Genomic DNA, 25,000 nt, shown 5'->3' with positions numbered 1-25,000 from the left:
GATTCCGAGAAGTCTTCTCTGGCCCTTGATAAGACTTCGTTATTCCTCCTCTGAGGGGGCAGCTGGGTTCTCGTTCGGCTGCTTTCTCGGTTTCTTGTGCTAAACGCGTCTTGTGTTCTGGTATTCGAGCTAGTCGAACCGCGGGTTCTTGAGCTACCTCTAGGGGAAGTCCTTGAGTCCACATTGTCTGTATTGCCGCTACTGCAAGATTTTTGTTAACCATTTGGTGGTAGTATGGCAATGCCATTAAGACTTACTAGTTCGTCCCTTAAAGGTAGACTCAATTACCTCGCTTTACAAAGTCAAGCTTGAACTTTGAGACAAAGAAAGTTTCAGAAAATTTCAGACAATAAAGAAACAAGCTTAACGAAGCAAATAAGACCAATTTCACTTTCATTTAAGACGCTATGATTATCTTAAACTTTCTCTCTTCAAGGTTGAAGCGTTGATGTTAGATTTGGTGTATACACTAATCTACAATCCTTTTTGAATTCTACGGGGAATTTCACTACAAATAAAGACTATTGTTTGTTACAGCCACCATTGACAAGCCACCGTAATTGTAATGAAACTTTGCTAGACAAAATGTGAAATCTAGGTATAAAACCAAGAACTGCTCTACATCTGTTGATGAATTTACAAGTACCAAATAACTTTCTTTGAGTAATAAAACATATAATGTAAAACACTTCATACTCGACTAGATATTATCTACAAGAATGAAGTAATTAATTAAACTAAATTCCGTGTTAAAAATGTAGTGTTAATAGATACTACAGTCTAGAATTTAAGGGATAAAATTTAGTCCGATAAAGTTAAATATACGGAAACAGCATTACAACATCATAAGTGCGTTTGTGCTGGATGTTTTTTGAAATATGCTGATTGTAGTGGTCCATCCACTTCACAATCACAATCGCACAGTGGGTATATCAAAACAGAATTTTCTCCAGGAGGAAAGAAAGATGATTATTCAGAAGAAAGACTAAGCCTTTGTAAGGATTCAGGAAAAAATCAATAGTTTCGTTATTTCGTAAATTGAAAGAAGACTTTTTATAATGGGTTTTCTTGTAGCTCTCAATGCTTCAATCACAATCTATGCTGATTGACTATAAAAGACGAGAGTCAATATACAGAAAATTGTAAAAAGAACAGTGCTAAGGTTTCATCAGATTGTGAGGAGGCGTTGGAAAGCTATCGGTCATTACCCCACGGGGCAACGTAAAAATTAGAGCTGAAATAATGTTCTAAGAAAACTACGCAAAAATGCACCTTCTCTTTAGATTCCATAAAACTGGAATGTATGCGTAAAGAAGCGAAAATGGAACACTAAAAAATGATATACTGATCACATACTTATTCCCGAAAGCTGACACCAGTCGATGGCATTCACCTCTCGTTCTTACCTTGAAGAAGAAGAGGAAGTGGGAGTTGATGTCTGTTGTTGTTGTAGATTCCTGGCTTCGTTGATGGACGAATCGAGTCCAGCGAAAAGCGCTTTCTTTCCAGCCTCGACCAGCGGGTATTCCTCTCCGTTGCAAATGCCCCTGAAGTCGTCGTTGTCCAAACTCCAGTACATAATACCGCCCAGGTCGTGCTCTCTGACGTATTCGGCCTACGGAGAACAAGATGCAACTTATCATATTCGAGAAATGAATCTGATTAATGTCTTGTTGTGTTTAACTGAATCTGCGAGGACGAAGATCTATATTTTTGTATATTTGGTCTACAGCGAACAAGCTTCAAATTATGTTATACAAAATTGAACCTGTTTAATAATCTTATTGCTACTAATTTCATTAGTATTTTGTATTTCACTTTAGAAGACAAAATCCAGTCCACCTGTTGTGAAATCTACAATAACAAACTGACAATTCTATCAGATTTGTATTTTAACTTTCCCGCGTAGATTAAGACGCATTCTTAGAGCAAATGTTTTCTAGTATCCATCTCTAAGAAAAATTATTCATAAACAATCTCTTAGTTTATTTATTTATTTATTTATTTATTTATTTATTTATTTATTTATATATTTTTTTTACCTTCCTGGCTACAATCTTCTCGTCGTCGTAACCGACCCACTGGTTTCCACTGAAGGCGTATGGTCCAATGCGTCTTGGATACGGTTTCTTGACTTCCCAACCGTTTGAAGCTATGTTCTCGCATACCTGAAGGAAATTATAAAATTTTAATGAAATTATAAAAGAGGAAAATGATAAGGCATGAATTCTAAAACAACGGGACAATGATAAAATGTAAGTTAAACTCTGAAAGCATGGGAAAATGATGAAAGTCAATGAAATTCTAAAGGGCCAGGAAATTGATGAAATGTAAACAAATTTGCCAAAGCGTAGGAAAATGATTAAATATAAATGAGATTCAAATCTTTGTGCTTCGCACTGCTGTCATGAAATCACAATCACCTCTCTGAATCTTATCTCTGGTTCTTTTCTAAGCCTTTTTCTGATTTCCCTCTAAGTCTTTTTCACTGAGAAGAAAGCTAGATCTTTTTTTATTCCTTTCTTATACTTTTTCCTGATTCCTCTCTAAGCCTTTTCCCGGATTCCCCCTAAGTCCTTTTTCCTTGGAAGAGAGCTAGGTCTTTTCTGAGTCTTCCTGATTCTTCTCTAAGTCTATTTTTCTATGGAAAGGGTTTGAAATACCCTCTGGAGGTGTTACCCCTTTCCTCTCTAAGTCTTTCTTTAAGAAGAGAACTAGGTCTTTTCTGATTCTTCTCAAAGTATCTTATGATTCTAAGTATTTTTCCTGATCCTTCTCTGAGTCTATTTTTCTATACAAAGTGCAAAAAACATCCTCTGGAGGAGATCACCCTTTTCCTCTCTAAGCCTTTTTTGAGATTACTTTCTAAAGCTTTCTTTTTCAGAGAAGAAGGTTTAAAACACCCTATGGAGGTAAACACTCTTCCCTTCAACTTACTTCGTAGAAAGCCATGAAACCATTTTCCCTTGTGTATTTCCCCTGCTCTCCAGGGCCGTCGGCAGATGCTCCGAAGTCGGTGAAGTTGCCGTCGAGGAGAGAGTAAGACCTTCCATAGGTCGGGATTCCGATGACCAGCTTGTGCTTGTCGGCTCCCAACTTGATGTAGTACTTGACCGTCCAGTCCTTAAAACATATTAAGAAGTTAGTTGGTGAAGGAATTATTTTAAAAGGTACATTACACGTCACTACTGCTTTGGAACTTGTTATAAAAAAAACTGCTCAAAATTGTACGAAAGCTGCTAAGATCTTTTGAAGATTATTATTATCATTATTCAGAATGATGACCCGTATTCATTTGGATCAAGCCCAAAAAGTGGCCATTGACTTGAAATTCAAGCTCACGAAGAATAGTATGGTAATGGAAAATATATAGAGAAGAGATCTCACTCATTGAAAAAATGAATTAACAAATTATTAAATAAATCGAAAAAATTAAATAAATTATTAAAACAGTAGGAGAATTGCATTAGGGTAGTAATCAAATGCATCTTTGCAAGAACTTCTGAAGTTCAAACTGCCCTACAGACAGATTCTGGAAATTTTTTTTATGGAGTGGGGAGGAAGGAGAGGATGTGATCCCCCTTCTAAGGTCATATGACTGGTTACTGAGGACGTGGCGCTCTTGGATGAGCTATATTTAAGATAGGCAAGCAAGCATACAACTCCCTTAAAAAAAAAAAAACGAAGAGGGGATGAGGGAGAGGGGGTAAGGGTAACCTGGGGACCCACACGAAGCCTTAGCTTATTTTACCAAATATAATAATCTAAACGAAAAAAAAAAAACTTCGACTTATTAAAACAAAACACAATAAAGATGTTTATAGATTTTATTCATATATCATGAAACAATGGGTAAAAGATTTTTATCTATTATTTTTCTTTTATTTCTTTATACAACTTATTATTTTTTTATTTATTATTTATTTATTTATTTTTTGGTCTATCAGTCCTCCAATTTGACTGCGTGGTATTTATAGTGTTGGGTGCCGGGTTGCATCCTGCCTCCTTAGGAGTCCATCACTTCTCTTACTATGTGCGCCGTTTCTAGGAGCACATTCTTCTGCATGAGGCCTGGAGTTACTTCAGCCTCTAGTTTTTCCAAATTCCTTTTCATGGATCTTGGGATCGTGCCTAGTGTTCCTATGATTATGGGTACAATTTCCACTGGCATATCCCATATCCTTCTTATTTCTATTTTCAGGTCTTGATACTTATCCATTTTTCCCTTCCTTTCTCTTCAACTCTGGTGTCCCATGGTATTGCTACATCAATGAGTGATACTTTCTTCTTGATTTTGTCAATCATTGTCATGTCTGGTCTATTTGCACGTATCAACTTATCTTTTCTGATATCATAGTCCCAGAGGATCTTTGCCTGATCGCTTTATATCGCTCTTTCAGGTTGGTGCTCGTACCACTCATTACTGTAAGGCAGCTGGTGTTTCTTGCACAGGCTCCAGTGGAGGGCTTTTGCCACTGATTCATGCATATTTTTGTACTAGTTCTGTGCAAGGGCCGGACATTCCCTTGCTATGCGGTTTAAGGTCTAGTTTTTTATATTGCACATCCTGCATATGGGTGAGATGTTATTTTCATCTATTGTTCCTTGACTATATCTGGTTCTTAGGGTCTGATCTTGCGCCGCTGTTATCATCGCTGGCTGGTTCCTTAGTCTGTCTCATGTACTGTCCGTGCATTGGTTTGTTGTGCCATTCTTTTGTTCGGTTTGTCATTCTCCTGTCTCTGTATATTTCTGGGTTTTCGTCTACTTTTATCAGTCCTTCTTTCCCTTTTCTCTTGAGCCACTCGTCTTCACTGGTCTTTCAGATATTTCCCCGGTACTCTGTTCTCGATGTTGACGCAGTCCTCTATTCTTAGTAGTCCTCTCCCTCCTTCCTTTCCTGTTATGTATAGTCTGTCCGTATTTGCTCTTGGGTGTTGTGCTTTGTGTATTGCCTTACTTTATTTTACCAAATATAATATTTTAAACGAAAAAAAAGCTTCGACGTGTTAAAACAACACACAATAAAGATATTTATAGTTTTTAATCATATATCATGAACCAAAGGGTAAAAGATTTTTTACCCTTAATCTTTTACCCTTCTTTATGCAACTTATTATTATTATTATTATTATTATTATTATTATTTTTATTTTTTTTTTTTTTTTTTTTTTTTGCTCTATCACAGTCCTCCAATTCGACTGGGTGGTTTTTATAGTGTGGGTTCCGGGTTGCATCCTGCCTCCTTAGGAGTCCATCACTCTTCTTACTATGTGTGCCGTTTCTAGGATCACCACTCTTCTGCATGAGTCCTGGAGCTACTTCAGTCTCTAGTTTTTCTAGATTCCTTTTCAGGGATCTTGGGATCGTGCCTAGTGCTCCTATGATTATGGGTACGATTTCCACTGGCATATCCCATATCCTTCTTATTTCTATTTTCAGATCTTGATACTTATCCATTTTTTCCCTCTCTTTCTCTTCAACTCTGGTGTCCCATGGTATTGCGACATCAATGAGTGATACTTTCTTCTTGACCTTGTCAATCAACGTCACGTCTGGTCTGTTTGCACGTATCACCCTATCCGTTCTGATACCATAGTCCCAGAGGATCTTTGCCTGATCGTTTTCTATCATTCCTTCAGGTTGGTGCTCGTACCACTTATTACTGCAAGGTAGCTGATGTTTCTTGCACAGGCTCCAGTGGAGGGCTTTTGCTACTGAATCATGCCTCTTTTTGTACTGGTTCTGTGCAAGTGCCGGGCATTCACTTGCTATGTGGTTTATGGTTTCACTTTTCCTATTGCACTTCCTACATATGGGAGAGATGTTATTTCCGTCTATCGTACTTTGAATATATCTGGTTCTTAGGGCCTGATCTTGTGCCGCTGTTATCATTCCTTCAGTTTCCTTCTTTAGCTCTCCCCTCTGTAGCCATTGCCAATTGTCATCGCTGGCTAGTTCTTTAGTCTGTCTCATGTATTGTCCGTGCATTGGTTTGTTGTGCCAGTCCTCTGTTCTTTCTGTCTTTCTCCTGTCTCTGTATATTTCTGGGTCTTCGTTTGCTTTTATTAGTCCTTCTTCCATGCACTCTATAGCCACTCGTCTTCACTGGTTTTCAGATATTGCCCCAGTGCTCTGTTTTCGATGTTGACGCAGTCCTCTATACTTAGTAGTCCTCTCCCTCCTTCCTTTCGTGTTATGTATAGTCTGTCCGTATTTGCTCTTGGGTGTAGTGCTTTGTGTATTGTCATATGTTTCCTGGTTTTCTGATCTATGCTGCGGAGTTCTGCCTTCGTCCATTCGACTATTCCTGCGCTGTATCTGATTACTGGCACTGCCCATGTGTTTATTATTATTATTATTATTATTATTATTATTATTATTATTATTATTATTTTTATTATTATTCATTATATTATTATTATTATTATTATTATTATTATTATTATTATTATTATTATTATTATTATTATTATTATTGTCTGTCACATTCATCCTATTCGACTGGGTGGTTTTTATAGTGTGGGTTCCGGGTCGCATCATGCCACCTTTGGATTCCATTACTTTTCTCACTATTTGCGCTGTTTCTAATGACACACTCTTCTGCATGAGTCCTGGAGCTACTTCGGCATTTAGTTTTTCCAGGTTCCTTTTCAGGGATCTTGGGATTGTGCCTAGTGTTCCTATGACTATATATAGAGGAACAGTTTCCGCTGACATGTCACATACCCATCTTATTTCTATTTTCAAGTCTTGATACTTATCCATTGTTTCTCTTTCTTTCTCATCTACACTGGTGTCCCATGGTATTGGTACATCAATGAGTGATACTTTCTTCTTGATTTTGTTAATCAACGTCTCCCTATCTGTTCTGATATCATAGTCCCAGAGGATCCTTGCCTGATTCTTCTCTGATATTATAGTCCCGGAGGATATTTTCCTGATATCATTATTGAAATTATTATCAAAACAATGTTCACACAATCACATAAGAAACAAAATCAATATCTTTTACCTTTCCCGTTACTGACTATACCAGTATTCCAAGTGCCCCCCGTCAACCACTGTCCATTGATACTCACCACATTCAACTGTGCATTCCACTCGTACTCAGACGAGCCAGGTGGGGGCATGAGGGCAGCATGATGGTTGATTGTAGGTTCGTATGCACTGTGGTAGTCGTAGTTCAGGATATTGAAGAAATCCAGGTCTCTGTTTAGAGGATAATAATGGATATTTGAAGGAAGGTTGAAATCGAAGGAATGAATGGGAAATACATTTATTGATAGTAATGTTTTTATGCTTTATTAAATTTTATTTTAATGTGTTCCATAAATAGTAAATACATTCCTACTTTTTTGTAATAAAAGCATAGAAATCAATTTTTTACGCCCTGTATTATTATAATATTAACTTTTTCTTTCTTGGCTTCTTTTTCCATTGGGAAAATTGACCAGTTATAAAATGAAACATGGCTTAAAAAAGAAATATATTGCTTAAGATTAGATATTTGGTATTTAGCATTTGACACTGTGAATGAACACACACACTTATATATATATATATATATATATATATATATATATATATATATATATATATATATATATATATATATATATACATGTATATGTATATGATATATATGTATACATACACACACACACACACACACACACATATATATATATATAGATATATATATATATATATATATATATATATATATGTGTGTGTGTGTGTGTGTGTGTATGTGTGTATATATATACATATATACAGATTCACATTTCATTTCATCAACAAAGTTTCTAATACATTCCACCACTGCGCAAAAGAAAAGTAGAAGGTCGCTATATTAGAAGATAAGAGTGCCCAGGTACTTCTCAATCCGACCAAACTACTTTCTCTCCCTCTCTTCGCTTTCTAGAGCAGTTACCTTCTTTCAGCCAAACAGCACCGATTTCATTCTAACTTTGATCCAATTTAAACGCGTCGCTGAGTGCACTAGGCAACAATAATCTTGTCATGGCTCGTAATAACGGAACTTTTGTTTGTAGAACAAAGAGAGAGAGAGAGAGAGAGAGAGAGAGAGAGTTAGCGTAACACTAATCAACAATATTCTTGCCAAGACACTTCACAGCAGAACCTTTAGGTATATTTGTGGGCAAATAGTTTACTTTTCTGGAGTAATTTTTCTACTAAATAATAAAGTCCTTTCATTAAATCACATAATAACTTCCGCTTCTGCCTTCCAAGTAGCATTAATATAAAAGAAAGATAATATTAGTAATAATATTGAAAAGCCTTCTGTAAGTTCATCGTTCAGTTTGTCACTATTATTTTTCTATTGCTATTTTCTCTGATGAGAATACCAAGATGCACTTTCAATTATAACCAGATACATTTTAATTTAGCTTTATTTTCAAATAGGAACATTTTATTAACAATCATTAGATTGATATTGCCCTTAATGACACGATTTTACCAAAATCTAGAGGTCTTATATGGAAAGATTATATCGTACCAATCATTCGTTTACTAAGAATAAATAATGATGTTATAGTATGCATGCATATGATCGCATCAGAGACAATCCGCGGCATGTTTACATTCAATCTCTACCCCAGCAAACCGTGAAAAGGTGGATCTACATATTTCATAATGGAGATCTCTCCAAACAATTTTCAGCCCACGATAGGCCTTCCTGTTTGCCAAAACACTTCACTAACATTTGGGAATTTGACTTTGAAATCGCCCTGAATAACAAGATACTCTTTGAAATGCAGATGTCCTACGATGCTTCCCGTGATCCTGGTATATCTATTTGCATGTCTGCTTTTGTGACGCAAATGTTTAGTTGAACATCTATCAGTCCGTCTAACGTATATATATGTGCCTCAGAAGGTGAGTTTATGCTTGAAGCATCCACATACGTGAAGCTATATAATTTAAAGGTCATAGAACCCGTTTTAAATGGTATCAAGACAAAAGTTCTCATTTGTTTCGTGTTTTCCTGTCGCTTTTCAATCTCTTCTTGCTGCTTCTTTTTTCCTTCAGTGCGCATCTCTTCTTTTTTCACCTAGGTAATTTAATTCCATAGATTTCAAAAGATTTAGGATACTATACAATTTTACGTAACTCCTATCTTTCAGCCTACGTAATCAAATTTTCACAGTTGGATGCTTAAATTTTGTTCAATGTGCGGAATGTTACGGAACCCTTTGACTTTTCCCCAGAGCATCACATTCAAGGTTTGAAAAGTTCTTCTTCTTACTTCGGCATCTCTTTCAACTACCATTTGCTCGCTAAATACTTTTAAGGCCCTTCTAGCACGCCAGGTGCGGCGACAGACAGGTATATATATATATATATATAATATATAATATATATATATATATATATATATATATATATATATATATATATATATACAGGGTGGGCCAAAAGTAGCCTCACAGTTACTTCATGAACTGTTTCTCATTCAAGTACTCTTCAATAGAAAATTAATACTGTGCCATTAATACATGCTACTTATTTTTATCCTTTTCATGTCACTCATTCTTAAATATGCCACTTATTCATGTCTGAAAAATTTTATGCGTTTAATATATATTTTTTATTCTGTTTTAACTGTGAGGCTACTTTTGCCCATCCTGTATATCTATATATATATATATATATATATATATATATATATATATATATATATATATATATATATATATAAAGGGAAGAGGACACACAGATGTACAGGCTGTCTTTATTGCGACGTTTCGTAATTATCCAATTAATTGCATCAGGCTGTTAAAATGAAAAATAAAATTCCTAGTAAAATTGTAAAAACAAAACTAAAAATTAATAATTCAGAAATGCAAAAGCTAAAAAATTATTCTTTCCAAGTGTACGAAATATACACATTAAAATTAAGGGAATTAAATTATTTAAAAGGACATACATTAAAATGTAAGATAAATGACCATAAAATAAACAAAAATTGACAAAAATTGAAAGCAGCAGTGAATAGTTACAGAACAAGAGGTTAAGGACCGACCTAGATGATGAGTACAGCGTTAAACTAAACGTAAACATAAAAACATGAATAAACAACACAAGTCAAGAGAAATACAGATGGGAGGAGGAGATATGGGTGTTCAACGACGGAACAAGTTGTTTAATAAAGAGAGATTCCAGAATAACAAGGTCTTGCGGGTTGGTGGTATGGCCTAAAATTCAGAAGTCTTCTTTATCAATATAAAGACGGCCTGTACATCTGCGTGTGTCCTCTTCCTGGCTCCTAGCAATAAGCTATATATATATATATATATATATATATATATATATATATATATATATATATATATATATATATATATTCAGTTGTATTCCACATAGGAAAATGAAAAAAGGTATATCTCAGAAAATGCCCAACAGTTTCGTCCTCCAATGGACCTCTTCTTGGAGCGTTTCCTTAATAAACGCTCCAAGAAGAGGTCCATTGGAGGACGAAACTGTTGGGCATTTTCTGAGATATACCTTTTTTCATTTTCCTATGTGGAATACAAAACTGATTACTATAACTTCGTGCCTAAGAAGATTACCAGTACTATATATATATATATATATATATATATATATATATATATATATATATATATATATATATATATATATAATATACATACATACATACATACATACATACACATATATATATTATATATATATATATATTATATATATATTATATATATATTATATATATATATATATGAGCTTTCTCCTTGAATTAACATGCGATGATCAGATCTTCAAGAACTGGAGTCATGATCTGGGTACGTTGCTTTTCACTGTTTACTCTCTCTCTCTCTCTCTCTCTCTCTCTCTCTCTCTCTCTCTCATGAATTCAAAACCAATTCCATCAAAGCCGAGGTAACTCCCGAAAAACTCACCTGGTGAGAGAAGGAATGTCGTAGCCTTTGTCGATGTAGTTCTGACCTGCTGGGACAGCCATGGTGAGCAGGAGACGTCCTTTGCTCACCTTGCGTCCTTCTTCCTCAAAGGCTTCACGGAGTTCCTGAAAGGGAAACAATAGAATCATTAGTATTTTCATGAAATTTTTCAGTGACTCGTTCACACTTATTGAACCTTGGGGGCTGACTTTGCCTTTTATTAATTGACTAAATATGAATTCTTTGCGAATTAGATGAAAAACATGTGCCGATGTGTGTGTGTGAGAGAGAGAGAGAGAGAGAGAGAGAGAGAGAGAGCGAGAGAGAGAGAGAGAGAGAGAGAGAGAGAGAGAATTAGTCTATTATATAATTCATGTTGTTGAAATGGATCATATGATACCTTAGCTCAAGTTCCTCGTTGGACGAGTGGGCTACGTGCTCGCCTACCGATTAAATGTCCCGAGATCGATTCCCCGCTTTGCCAACGTGGAATCAGAGGAATCTGTTTCTGGTTATTAGAAAATTAATTCTCGATATAATGTGATTCGGATCCCACAATAAGCTGTAGGTCCCGTTGCTATATAACCAATTGGTTCCTAGCCACGTAAAAATATCTAATCCTTTGGGCCAGTCCTAGGAGAGCTGTTAATCAGCTCAGTGGTCTGGTTAAACTAAGATATACTTAACCTCAGGTCATCTGAGTAAATACTTTCTGTTGCAGCGTAGAACATCACAGACGTAAGTAGGTACATCGGTTCTTATGGCAGGCGTGTCTAGTCCGCCACTCACTCATCGCCTTAAATGGACTGCTGACACCCAGACATAGGCATAAATAACTCTTTATGTGCAATCTCCTCTATACCTAACAAACAAAGCAAGTTTGCTTTTACGCCGGGAGTGCAAACGCGTTATTCAAAGATATTTCTATTGCAATGTGTTATATGGTACTTTTCTTTATTTTTTCTTCATAGTCAAATTGAAAATATGTTCTTTTTGCCATTGTTTACCAGCATTTTTACAGGTATCATTTTTTCCAAGAGATTATTGACACAACGTAGAATTTTATATTTCTGAAGGTCTGTCGAGCAAAACTTCTGAGGAAAAAAAGTTGAATTTTAATCAAAATTACCAGTACTAACAAAGTTGGTTTGTTTTTGTACGAATGGAGTCAGTAATATTAAAAAAAGATAAAATAATTATAAAAATAGTTTTGAAACGCTAAGAATATAGAATCCTTTTGTAGTGTCGCCCTTCATAAAACTACGAATTAAACTTCAAGCAGAATTATTATCATATAAGTCGAATTGATTATGTTTGAATTTTTGTAAGCTGAACTAAGGAAAATTTCAAATGTCAGAGATGGAATGGAGGAAAACAGATTGAAAACACGAACTGATGCCGAGTGAATTCCCTTCCTGAGAGAGAGAGAGAGAGAGAGAGAGAGAGAGAGACTCGCAAAGGTTGTTCAAAGGATCAGGTGGTTTCCCCCCTCTAAGTTTTTCTTCTTTCAAATATTAAGTTCAAGAGCTTGATGGTGGAATGGTAGTGCAGATTGAACTGCCTTGTGTGTTACGCTGTCTTGAATAAGAAAAATTAATAAGAGGAATTATGCATTCACCATAAAGCCTCAAATTAGTTTACAAAACTAGATTATAAAAACGGGGTCATCCACCCTCACTTAATGGCTGCAGTGACTACGCATTGATGGGAAAATGGAGAGAGAGAGAGAGAGAGAGAATAAGGAAAAAATGTCATACAATCTTAACACATATAATTAACTTCACATGTACACACCGTGCATTGGATTACATAAGTCATTTTAGCATTTCTTTTCCCAGTTCCAGTTGATTTAAGCTCTTTCCTGCAAGAGAAGTTTGTTGGCTTACCTCAACCTCAGCATCTTAGTTTATATTTTTTAGTTATGCACTTCGAGTAATGAGGCGAGACCTATTACTAAGGATATTTAAGATAGCCACACGAGCATCATTTACTTCACTGTTGCGGCTCAGATTTCGTTGTCTGGAAACCTAATGGCTAAACCAGTCATGGCGGTTATGTAAGCTGCTCTCATATTCGACTTCTGTATCATGTGCCTAAACTGATTTCTCGTTAGCACACCTCACGCGGTATATAGGCATAATTTATTCCTATTCTCTTTCTTCAACCTTACTTTCCTCCGCCCTCTCTTAACAATTGTTTCATTATGCAACTGCGATGTTTCCCTCCTGTTACACCTTTATAACCTTCCTTCCAGCGCTGAATGACCACATAGGTCCCAGCGCATAGCCTCTAGCGTAAATTTTATATTCCGTTCCATTAAATTCCTAAATCTATTTTCTTTGGTACAGTCCCGTATTTACAGTCTCACCCCGAAAATAAGGAGTAGTCGGTGCACTCTTCTGAAAAATATACCTTCCAAAAGCTTAAAAACAGGAAGAATTATTTTGAACAATTCTTTTCTATACCAAATGCATCTATAATATGGCCTTTTACTCCAGCAACTACTGCAATATGAGCGAAATGGTCCATACGCAATTGAATGATGAAAGTCTAAGCTTCAATCCCACCGACCGTCGTCTAAGCATATTGGTCAGTTGGCAATTACCTCTCTAGCCCCCTGGTGGTGAAGGGAGAGAGAGAGAGAGAGAGAGAGAGAGAGAAACCTAGTCTCGGCTTTTAGTATTACCTCAAAGCTACAATAGGGACACTTTTTATTTTCCTTGTTTTATTCTTGTATGTGAACAGGTTTCTTGACCACATCCTTCCGAGAGTGAATGTCCAATTATTGTTCTGAGAGCCTTGATAATTGGAATATTAAAGGGGCTTCAAATCGGTTATGAATTTACTTGTTAAATACGTTAGTTTTCAGTCACCAATATGCTTTGGATGATGCTGTACAAAGTTACGTGTTGCAATGGTTACACCCTCATGAATCCATTATAGGATTCAGTTGCCCTTGATTGTTCATTACGTAAGCAAGCAGGCTGAAAACATTAGCCTATCAGTAAACAAGAAAGTCTAAGCTAGTGTGAGAACCAAAACATTGGACGTGAAAAGGCATCATGGGGGCATAGAGAAAATTCAAAATTGTGGCGACTTGTAAAACAAAATCTCATTCAACATATACACTAACTCACACACACATACACGTATATACATACACACATAAATACTTACATATAATAAATATATATTTATAAATATATATATATATATATATATATTATATATATATAGATATATATTTATATATATATATACATATATAGAGATAGATATAGATATAAATGATATATATTTATATATATCAATATATAATATTTAGAATATTATATCTATATATATATATATATATATATGTATATAATTAGAATGGAGCTACAAGCATCTTGGATAAAGAAAGTTAAAGAATTGTGAAGTGAAGACAAGAATAACATTTCAAGAATGATTTGTTGTTAACTTGAGGAAAATGCACCCATTTACATTCCGTATACAAACTGCAAACAGCAGACGATATTGTGGGTAGCTTAAAATAAGCGTAAAAACTGAAAGAACTCTTATAAGCAACTAGTGACATACGGAGCACTCGTGTAAGTAGGTTAATGGCAAAAAAAAATAAAAAATAAATAAAAATTAATGACCAGATTCATGATGATATTACAGTTCAACGTGCGAAAATAAATCCGCGAAAAAATCAGAGCAAAAAGTATTTCTGGGATGTGTCGAGAAGGAAGATTTTGCTAAACTGCATTATAATTATTTTATGTAATAAAATTCATCTTAGAATGAAATTGCCTGAGAGTAACAGAAGTGAAAGAAAGCAAAAAAATAGATTGGACAGCAGTGCACCGTTTCAGAGAGAGAGAGAGAGAGAGAGAAGAGAGTGAGAGAGAGAGAGAGAGAAACTGAGTGATAGTGTACAAAAATGGTGCAACGAGAGCCAGTGTGCTTCATCTAGGAGGAACCCACGAAGCAAGCGAGCCATCAGTGAAAGTAATGGCGAACTCGGTCGAGCTCCACTCGTGCTGGAACTCTCTGCTGGAAGCGTTCATTTCCTCGTGCTTTAGCTTTTGCGGATAAAGTGGGTTGCTGCTCTACAGAGGAGGTAGCTGGGGTTATATGTGATATACTTTTAACATGATGGATATATGGATTTCTTACCGAAGAATATTCTAGAGGATGAATGAACAGTCTCTTTCTAAAGAATGTTCCAGGGAGAGAGTACGCCATCTCTTTTTAAAATGTTCCAGGGAGAGAGAACACAATGTCCTTTCAAATTACACTTTAGAGAGACAGCAAACAATATCTTTCCCAAGAATATTCCAGGGAGAGAAGATACAGTCTCTTTTCAAAAGAATATCCCAAGGGGAGAGTACTCTATCTCCTTCCAAAGAATGTTCAAGGGAGAGGGATACAGTCTCTTTCCAAAGAGTGTTCGAGGAAGAGAGGTTACGGTCTCTTTCCAAAGAATTTTCCAGGGAGAGGGGATGCAGTCTCTTTCCAAAGAATTTTCCTGCGAGAGGGGATACAGTCTTTTTCTAAAGAATGTTCTAGGGAGTAAGTACACCACTATTAGAGGTTTTTAGAGAATACATGGATTTTCTGTTTTGAAGGCAAGCAATTTGAAGCTCTTTCCAGAAAAGTTTCTATGGAAAGTTACCATATACGTAGACCCTTTTCAAAAAGATTTTCCGGGAAAAAGTGCACCTGTTTAAATTATAAACAATATGAAACCCTTTCCAAACGACGTTCAAGGGAAAGTGTGTGCTATTTAAAATGCAAACAACGTGGGATCCTGTACCAAAGGGGAGGTAAAAGGAACTTTCTCTCCATAAGTAGGGACCTCTCAGGACTGAAAGGTTCAGTACCTGATACTATATAGGAGTATACAGATACATACGCGTTCATTTTGCGAATGATGGTAAGGGCGAATTCTACCAGTACTTTTGTTGTTCCTAGTTTTTTTTCACATATGGTGACGAATCTACATCTTTCACAATAAATATTCGTCAATAAGAGTATATGCGATTATTATTATTATTATTATTATTATTATTTATTTATTTATTATTTTTTTTTTTTTTTTTGCTCTATCACAGTCCTCCAATTCGACTGGGTGGTATTTATAGTGTGGGGTTCCGGGTTGCATCCCTGCCTCCTTAGGAGTCCATCACTTTTCTCACTATGTGTGCCGTTTCTAGGAATCACACTCTTCTGCATGAGTCCTGGAGCTACTTCAGCCTCTAGTTTTTCTAGATTCCTTTTCAGGGATCTTGGGATCGTGCCTAGTGCTCCTATGATTATGGGTACGATTTCCACTGGCATATCCCATATCCTTCTTATTTCTATTTTCAGATCTTGATACTTATCCATTTTTTCCCTCTCTTTCTCTTCAACTCTGGTGTCCCATGGTATTGCGACATCAATGAGTGATACTTTCTTCTTGACTTTGTCAATCAACGTCACGTCTGGTCTATTTGCACGTATCACCCTATCCGTTCTGATACCATAGTCCCAGAGGATCTTTGCCTGATCGTTTTCTATCACTCCTTCAGGTTGGTGCTCGTACCACTTATTACTGCAAGGTAGCTGATGTTTCTTGCACAGGCTCCAGTGGAGGGCTTTTGCTACTGAATCATGCCTCTTTTTGTACTAGTTCTGTGCAAGTGCCGGGCATTCACTTGCTATGTGGTTTATTGTTTCATTTTTCGTATTGCACTTCCTACATATGGGAGAGATGTTATTTCCGTCTATCGTTCTTTGTACATATCTGGTTCTTAGGGCCTGATCTTGTGCCGCTGTTATCATTCCTTCAGTTTCCTTCTTTAGCTCTCCCCTCTGTAGCCATTGCCAATTGTCATCGCTGGCTAGTTCTTTAGTCTGTCTCATGTATTGTCCGTGCATTGGTTTGTTGTGCCAGTCCTCTGTTCTGTCTGTCTTTCTCCTGTCTCTGTATTTCTGGGTCTTCGTCTACTTTTATTAGTCCTTCTTCCCATGCACTCTTTAGCCACTCGTCTTCACTGGTTTTCAGATATTGCCCCAGTGCTCTATTTTCGATGTTGACGCAGTCCTCTATACTTAGTAGTCCTCTCCCTCCTTCCTTTCGTGTTATGTATAGTCTGTCCGTATTTGCTCTTGGGTGTAGTGCTTTGTGTATTGTCATATGTTTCCTGGTTTTCTGATCTATGCTGCGGAGTTCTGCTTTCGTCCATTCCACTATTCCTGCGCTGTATCTGATTACTGGCACTGCCCATGTGTTTATGGCTTTTATCATATTTCCGGCATTGAGTTTTGACTTGAGTATCGCCTTGAGTCTCTGCATATATTCTTTCCTGATCGTGTCCTTCATCTCTTGTGGTTTTATATCCCCTCCTTCCATTATTCCCAGGTATTTGTATCCTGTCTCATCTATGTGTTTGATGTTTTGCTCCCATCTGGTAGCTTTATCCCTTCAGTTCTCGTTACTTTGCCTTTTTGTATGTTGACTAAGGCGCATTTTTCTATTCCAAACTCCATCCTGATGTCCCCAGATACAATCCTTACAGTCTGGATTAAGGTATCTATTTCCTTGATGCTCTTACCATACAGCTTGATGTCGTCCATGAACATCAGATGGTTGATTCTGTTGCCTCTTTTCTTGAGTTGGTACCCGACATCCATCTTCTGTAGTACTTTTGTCATGGGAATCATGGCTACTACGAAGAGTAGTGGGGACAGTGAGTCGCCCTGGAAGATCCCTCTCCTGATATTAACCTCTGCTAGTCTTATTCCAGAGCTTGTAAGTATTGTATTCCAGTTGTGCATTGTATTTTGAGGAAGCTGATGGTGTTTTCCTCTGCCCCATCTATTTTCAGGCATTCTATTAGCCATGTGTGTGGTATCATGTCGAAGGCTTTCTTATAGTCTATCCATGCCATGCTTAGGCTGGTTTTCCTTCTCCTACTGTTCTTCATTACCATTTTGTCTATCAGGAGCTGGTCTTTTGTGCCCCTACACTTCCTTCTGCAGCCTTTCTGTTGGTGGGGGATGGTGTTTGTCTCCTCTAGGTAGTTGTATAGCCTTTCACTGATGATACCTGTTAGTAACTTCCACATTATTGGTAGGCAGGTGATAGGCCTGTAGTTACTGGCTGTATTTCCCTTACTCTTGTCTTTTTGTACTAAGGATGTTCTTCCTGTGGTCATCCATTTGGGTGCTTGGTGATTTGAGATACAATGCTGGAGTTGTTCTGCTATTCGTGGGTGTAAGGCCTTGAAGTTTTTGAGCCAGTATCCATGGACTTCATCGGGACCTGGGGCTTTCCAGTTTGGCATTTTCTTTAGTTGGTGTCTGACTGTGTCTGTCGTGTTCCTGGACTTCCTGGAGCCATGTTGCATGTTTGTTGTGTGATACAGGATTGCTCCATATGTATTATTATTATTATTATTATTATTAGTATTATTATTATTATTATTATTATCATTATTCAGAAGGTGAATCCTAGTCATATGAAACAACCCAACACAAGGGCCACTGACTTGAAATTCAAGCTTCTTAAGAATATAGCGTTCATTAGAAAGAATAGCAGAAGGTAATAGGAAATAAAGAAAGAAGGGATCAGTTACTGGAAAAGAAAAAAATAAATTTACAAATTAATAAGTAGATAGATAAAAGTGTAAGAAAATTGTTAGAATACAAAAGGAGAATTGTCTTTGGGTAGCAATGCATTGCATCTTCGCTTGAACTTTTGATGTTCCATCACAGCGTCCTCGAGGAGACTTGATGAGAAAATGAAGTGAGAAGCCACATCCGCAATTGTCAAACTGTCAAGACTCAGGCCAAACGGCAACAGTAGACGAGATAAACCAGTTCTTTTCAAAACCCGAGCTTGGTAAGTGAAAGTCCTACAGGAACAGACGCCTCCGATAAAGAGATTTTATGCCAAATTCAAACCTTTGTCATCTTCTTCGTAACTTGAGTCCTAAAGTTGCCCTATAATTCTAATTCAAATAGTATAGATCTCTTAATATATATTTTAACTTCAAAGCGAAATTTCTTGTCACTATGTGGCACCATCGACCTGCTTCTATAGAACTTTCCATTTGCTACTCATCTAAAACAGTGAACTGTACTTTTTGTTTTAATCGTAGGAAGGTGAAAGTGTCAAGATTCTAAGGCTGATTGGTGAATGGGCAATATAGGGAAGGTCTTGAATGTGCCACAGTAGTGACGTCAGTGCAGCCCACGTGGTGCACTGTGGGCATTAGTAAATTGTATTTGTATTATTCCTTCACCTCATCGCATACTTAAAATGCTTATGAAGTCTGCTTCACAATGATAAAGACAATATCTTTTACCGATCTCGTTTACAAAGATTTATGTGAAAGTCAAAGTAAAAAAAAAAAGAATAAGAACCATTTACGTTCACCCGGATATAAATAAGGAGTGTCCAAGAGGTAAACTGAAGTCTTTCCAGGTGAATTTTATTCATCTTAACAAGAGAAACAGAAAAATAAACAAAGAATTTGTATAGTTGTTGAAGTTTGTGAGGTATCTATTCAACTTTTGGATGTGATCCAGAAATTAGGGCAACAGGTATCCATTCGCTCGCTTCTCGAGTGGCTTTTTTTAATCACTCCGAACACGTAACTGTATGCGTAAGTTTGTTGATGCCTTTATTCCTCTGGATACACGGAAGTATATATTTTTATCTATCTAACTATGTAATCGGTGTGAACACGTAAATGTATGCATGTTTGCTGATGCCTTTATTCATCTAGATACGTGGCTATATAGTATCTATTTCTTTATCTATGCTGTCGCTTTAGTGTCTAAGAGATCGTCCAGAGATTCTACTACAAAACGTTCCAGCAAAAACGGAAATATAACTTTAGCTTTGTAATGTTCCTTATTTTATGTTTAGGACCAATACTATCCTTCAGATTAGTTGGTTATTTTGTATTATATTATATATAAAAATGATTTTCTCTTGAAATAGTCAAAGCGTCGGTTTGTTAGTAGATAAATGAATACTTAAAAAAAAAATAAGCATTATCACATTTTTTCCTCATTATAAACTAGTAATAAGCTGACAGTAAAACAGATGATGCCCTCCCCCCACCCCCAAAAAATGTTAGATACGAAATGAAAACTATACAAATATATGCAACAAAACAATTAACGAAGGAGTGGGAAATATGCTAGTACGTACAAAATAATGTAAGTAAAATCATTAAATACAAGAACGCAAGATTGTATACGTTTTGAAAGACAGGAGATATGCTAAACCTGTTATGTTTTTTTGTAATAACCGACGGATACAGGTCCCTTTAACCCGACAGATGTTACGTACGACCTTGTTCTTCTTTTATGCAAATTGTTTTACTATTGAGAAAGTAAAGGGATTTTTTTTATGTAATACTTTTTCTTCCTCTACTGCTCCTTCTTCCTATGCTCTGCAGGGAACCAGTGTTTGTGTAAGTTTAAAACACTTTTCATTTTGTCCGGGAGAAATATATTATCTGTTTCTATTAGCTAAAGACACACTTAGGAAACACAGAAAAGTTATAGTACAATAAAGACACAGAGAGAAATTTTATATACTTAAATCCAAAACAATTATTCTTCTTAAAAAATACTAGTTAGTGTGTTCAAACGCATTTCTGTTCCTAAACAGTGCAATACGATCTTTACCGGCAACAGAACTTGATTTCCTTCTTCAGAAAATCAAGAAAAAAGCAGCTTTCCATTCGTGATATCAGAATCGATGATATCATCTCACATGGGATCATGAGGTTCATTCCGAGTAATAATACTAAAAATATCAATAAACATATTATTTCAGTCCCCATATTCTATGATCTTATAGCAACGTAAAGCGTGAAGAAACAAATATTTCTTTATGAATGAACGTACGTTAAAACCAACATATAGAATAATGAATTAATCCTTCAGGTAAACAGTTGCAAGACATTGCCATATAGCAATATTCCACATCATGATTGAAGGTTAAAAAATTCCAAAGAGTGGATGGAAACAGAAAAAGAGTGGAGCTGAGGTCTGTTAACTCAGGATCCTTTCAGTGCAGGAATTTTTTGGTCGTAGATTTAAATTAGCAAGTGCGCTAAGAATAGCAAGATCGTTTAAGAGAGCAAGTGCATTTAACACACCTAGTGGGTTTTAAAATAGTAAGTGGGTTTAAAATAGCAGATGGATTTAAAACAGAAAGTGCATTTGAAATCGCAAGTGCATTAAAATAGCATGGACATTTAAAGCAGCAAGAGGGTTTAAAATAGGAATTGTATTTGAAATAGGAGGTGTATTTATTATAGCAAATGCATTTAGAATAGCAAGTGCATTTGAAGTAATAAGTGCATTTAAAAGCGCAAGTGCATTTAAAACAGAAAGTACATTGAAAATAACAAATACATTTCAGATAGATAACCCAGACCCTGAAATACAATAGTGTGAAGCTTAAAAAAATTATATAGAGCAATTAAAACAACTAAAGAGTAACACCAGAGGAAAGTACAATATATTGTAATTCATTATGATTGAAAGAATACATAATAAATCTAATCTTATTATGCACGAAATAATACCATTTCGCGTAAAACGCCAAAAATTCGTTAATACAGAAAACGGAACAATAACAATACAGGATTAGTTGATCATTTCTTGCGCCCCCACCCCCAAAAAATGTATAACCACTAAGGACTTTCCCGCCACCTTTGCACCGTAAAAGTTAAACCACAAACCAGAAACTGGGGCGGATATGGAACCTAAAAGTTACAGGCGGAAATCAGCCTGGATAGCTTTAGCTCTCTGGTCTCGTAAAGTTCATTAAAACATTCCACTTCTTACGTAGTGGGAATTTCTTTCTCTCTTTTCCTCTTTATTTGCTTAGATCCTTTCATATTTTGTTCTTGCTGGTGAGAGTATTTGTTACATTTATTTATTTTTTTTATTTCCATCTCTATCTTTCTCTCTCTCTTTAACTGGGATGAGAGAATTTCTATGGTACATGTATATGTTTATTAATAATAATAATAATGATGATAATAATAGTAATAATGATAATAATAATATAACTGTAATTACAAAATGATGCATACAAAAATTCTTTCCCTTCATTTTTCTGTTAACTCCACTAGAACCTCAAGTATAGAGCTGTCAAATATGTCAAGTAATGTGACAGGGAGGTGAATGTTACTGATTAACCACTCAATGATTTTTACATAATTCTCTCTCTCTCTCTCTCTCTCTCTCTCTCTCTTTCTCTCTGTCTCTGTCTCCGTAGGTAAGTAATCTTCACACACTCCTATATTTTTACCAACCATTTATTTATTTTTAAAGGTAATGTATTAAGTTAACTTTTAAATTGAAATGCCATAACTTTAATTTCATTTAAAAGTTAGCTTAATACTTATACAAAGACAACTCTCTCTCTTGTAGTTAGTGGCAGATAATTTTTAATTGATCTATTTTCACCTTTACCATCTAGAAGTGTAAATGTGTTGTTCTAAAACATAGACACATAACTAAGAGTTGTATTAGTCCAAATAAAAAGCACTGTTTGTTCCTGAAAAGGAATTTCAAAACAAAGAGAAAGAGACAATAAGGAATTTCTTAAAAGTGATTGCGAAGACTTCTAAAAACAGATAGGTGGTCAGAAGGGGGATAGAAGAGAGAAATACATGTATGTAATCTTCACACACTCGCATATTTTTATTAAGCATTTATTTATTTTTTCAAGGATAATGTATTAAGCTAAATTTTAAATGAAATTACAGTAACTTTGGTTTCATTTAAAAGTTAGCTTAATACTTAGGGAACATAATTAGGGTCATATTTAGTGTTCAAACTCTAGAAGTAAGCATTTATTAGCATTCTTAGAGACTGTGCCAAACTTATGCAAATATTTCACTTGCGCCAGGTGGTCTGGAACCTAACCTCGCGTAAGTTAGGGTATTCTTGCTGACAAACACATACTGCATGAGTATCACTTATGTTTCTACATTCAATTAGTACATCAAATATTATGAGTTAACACATAATTTTGAATTAGTTGGCTGAAAATCATCTTTAACTATTAAATATATCTAAATTATTTAGATTTACAACGTATTTGCATCAACATCCGCGAGGGTATGGTAATCAAATGTCCGCATCTACATCCGTATCCGCAAATTTAGAAAAATGATATCCGCATTTGCAAATCCCATTTTCAGACATCCGATACATATACATAAATACACACATACATATATATATATATATATATATATATATATATATATATATATATATATATATATACACACATACACACACACACACACACACACACACACACATATATATATATATATATATATATATATATATATATATATATATATATATATATATATAAAGGGTATAATGCGAGTTTATGCAAATATTTTGAGGAATGAAAGAAAAAGTAATTTTGAGCAGAAAATGTACTATAAACATATGCATTTTAAGCCTTCGTTTGTAGTGTTTGTACATTCCATGTTCCAAATTTAAGTTGTACAGTTGTTCGACCACAGTGGTGTGACCCCCTGGATGCGGTTTTCCAAGAAGGCAGGTTTGAAGCAGACTATGTTTAGGGCACCTTTTCTAGCCCCTTCCCCCATTCAGGGTGAGCAGAGTGGATCCCTAAAAGGGCTGCTCAGACATGGATGCCACTGCCGAACAACTCTCCCGCTTCATCCAAAAGCTGAGCGACTGAACTAAGCATCCACCGCTGGCGTGCCAGTTGAGACTAAGAGCTTCCAGATAACGCAATCCTACCCCCACCATCCCTTCTGGTCGCCGGCAGAGGCGCCTGTGCGTGAGATTGTTTAACGTGGATAAACTGCTGCACAAACAAGAGACCCACAAACTTCATTGCAATGGTTATTGTCCAGTGGCACAAATAATTGCGACGACTGCACCCCCATTACAGTTGCAACCTTTTTCCGCTATTGCAACCGTTGGATTGGATTTCATATCAATGTCTTCTCTTTCGCCTGCCTTCCGTTGAAGGATTTGGTTTTACCACAGAGTTTCCTTCTCTTAGGAGGACTGTCAACCAAGACTAATGAGCTCCCCCTACCCATGGTTGCAGTTTAATATCATGCCCCGTACAAATATATATATACGATATGACAGAGTTTGTATCCAGTAACTAAGCATTTTATATATATAGTATATATATATATATATATATATATATATATATATATATATATATATATATATATATATACACGTGCGTATGTGTGTGTAAAAGAGCCTCCGTAAAAATAATTTTACTTGAGGAGGAGATCGGCAATGGGATCGGCAGAATTACGAAAGCAATTTCCTAGTATGAATGAAACTATCTTTTTTCTTGCTTTTATCTATCATCTCAGGTATATATAAAACCGGAAGTATGCTTTAATAATATATATATATATATATATATATATATATATATATATATATATATATATATATATATATATATATATATGTATATATATGAATGGATCTCTATGTATACTTATAAAAGTTACGTGGTTGAATTAGCCCCGCTTCCTTTCATGAAACGGTTGACTACACTTCGGTCTTAATTAGGGGAAAAAATGTTTCCTTTTTAGGAATAATCTGAGTATATCTTAGTAGCGGTTTACGTACCTGATGGTTATATGACTGAGGTGAGTCGTAGTGGAAAACATGATAAAAAAAACAGACTGACGCTGAAAGATTGATAAACTTTTTTGAGAACACTAGTTCCTTTCTCTCTGAGGCACAAATGGCGAATAATTGAAACTAGCACATGAATCTTATGTTACCGTTTTTAAGTGCTTTTACGTAATCACATGTATAGTTATACGAGAAAATAAAATTCCTTTAAAGTAAACCCTCTTGACATTGGGAAGCTTATTTGAAAACTCCCAGAAGAGACCATATATTTTATGGGAGATAAAACTATAAGACTGGTGTTGATAATTTCGTGCATTAATATTAACAATAGGTTTTTACGAATGATCACAAAACTACTTCGAACCTCGTGCAACGCGTGA

At 35.8% G+C, this 25,000-nt stretch overlaps 1 protein-coding gene across 6 annotated transcripts in view; it reads right to left on the bottom strand.

The window, feature by feature from the left end:
- LOC135210831 (mucin-2-like) overlaps positions 1 to 25,000 on the bottom strand; it is a 97,098-nt gene that overhangs the window by 12,703 nt on the left and 59,395 nt on the right. For 5 of the 6 annotated variants that reach the window (XM_064243705.1, XM_064243704.1, XM_064243703.1 and 2 more), the window contains exons 5-10: positions 10,950 to 11,074; positions 7,083 to 7,212; positions 2,938 to 3,123; positions 2,043 to 2,168; positions 1,407 to 1,615; positions 1 to 201 (exon numbers count right to left, since the gene is read on the bottom strand). The exon at positions 1 to 201 is cut by the window's left edge and continues 156 nt beyond it. In XM_064243705.1, coding sequence (XP_064099775.1) covers positions 1 to 201; positions 1,407 to 1,615; positions 2,043 to 2,168; positions 2,938 to 3,123; positions 7,083 to 7,212; positions 10,950 to 11,074 — 977 coding nt within the window. The remainder of the gene's footprint in view (positions 202 to 1,406; positions 1,616 to 2,042; positions 2,169 to 2,937; positions 3,124 to 7,082; positions 7,213 to 10,949; positions 11,075 to 25,000) is intronic. The other variant, XM_064243706.1, reaches the window with a different exon arrangement.

This window comes from Macrobrachium nipponense, chromosome 4 (assembly GCF_015104395.2).
Source record: "Macrobrachium nipponense isolate FS-2020 chromosome 4, ASM1510439v2, whole genome shotgun sequence".
Taxonomy (NCBI): Eukaryota; Metazoa; Arthropoda; class Malacostraca; order Decapoda; family Palaemonidae; genus Macrobrachium; species Macrobrachium nipponense.
Note: the sequence above shows the minus strand (reverse complement) of the source record. Positions and strands in the feature narration are given on the sequence as shown.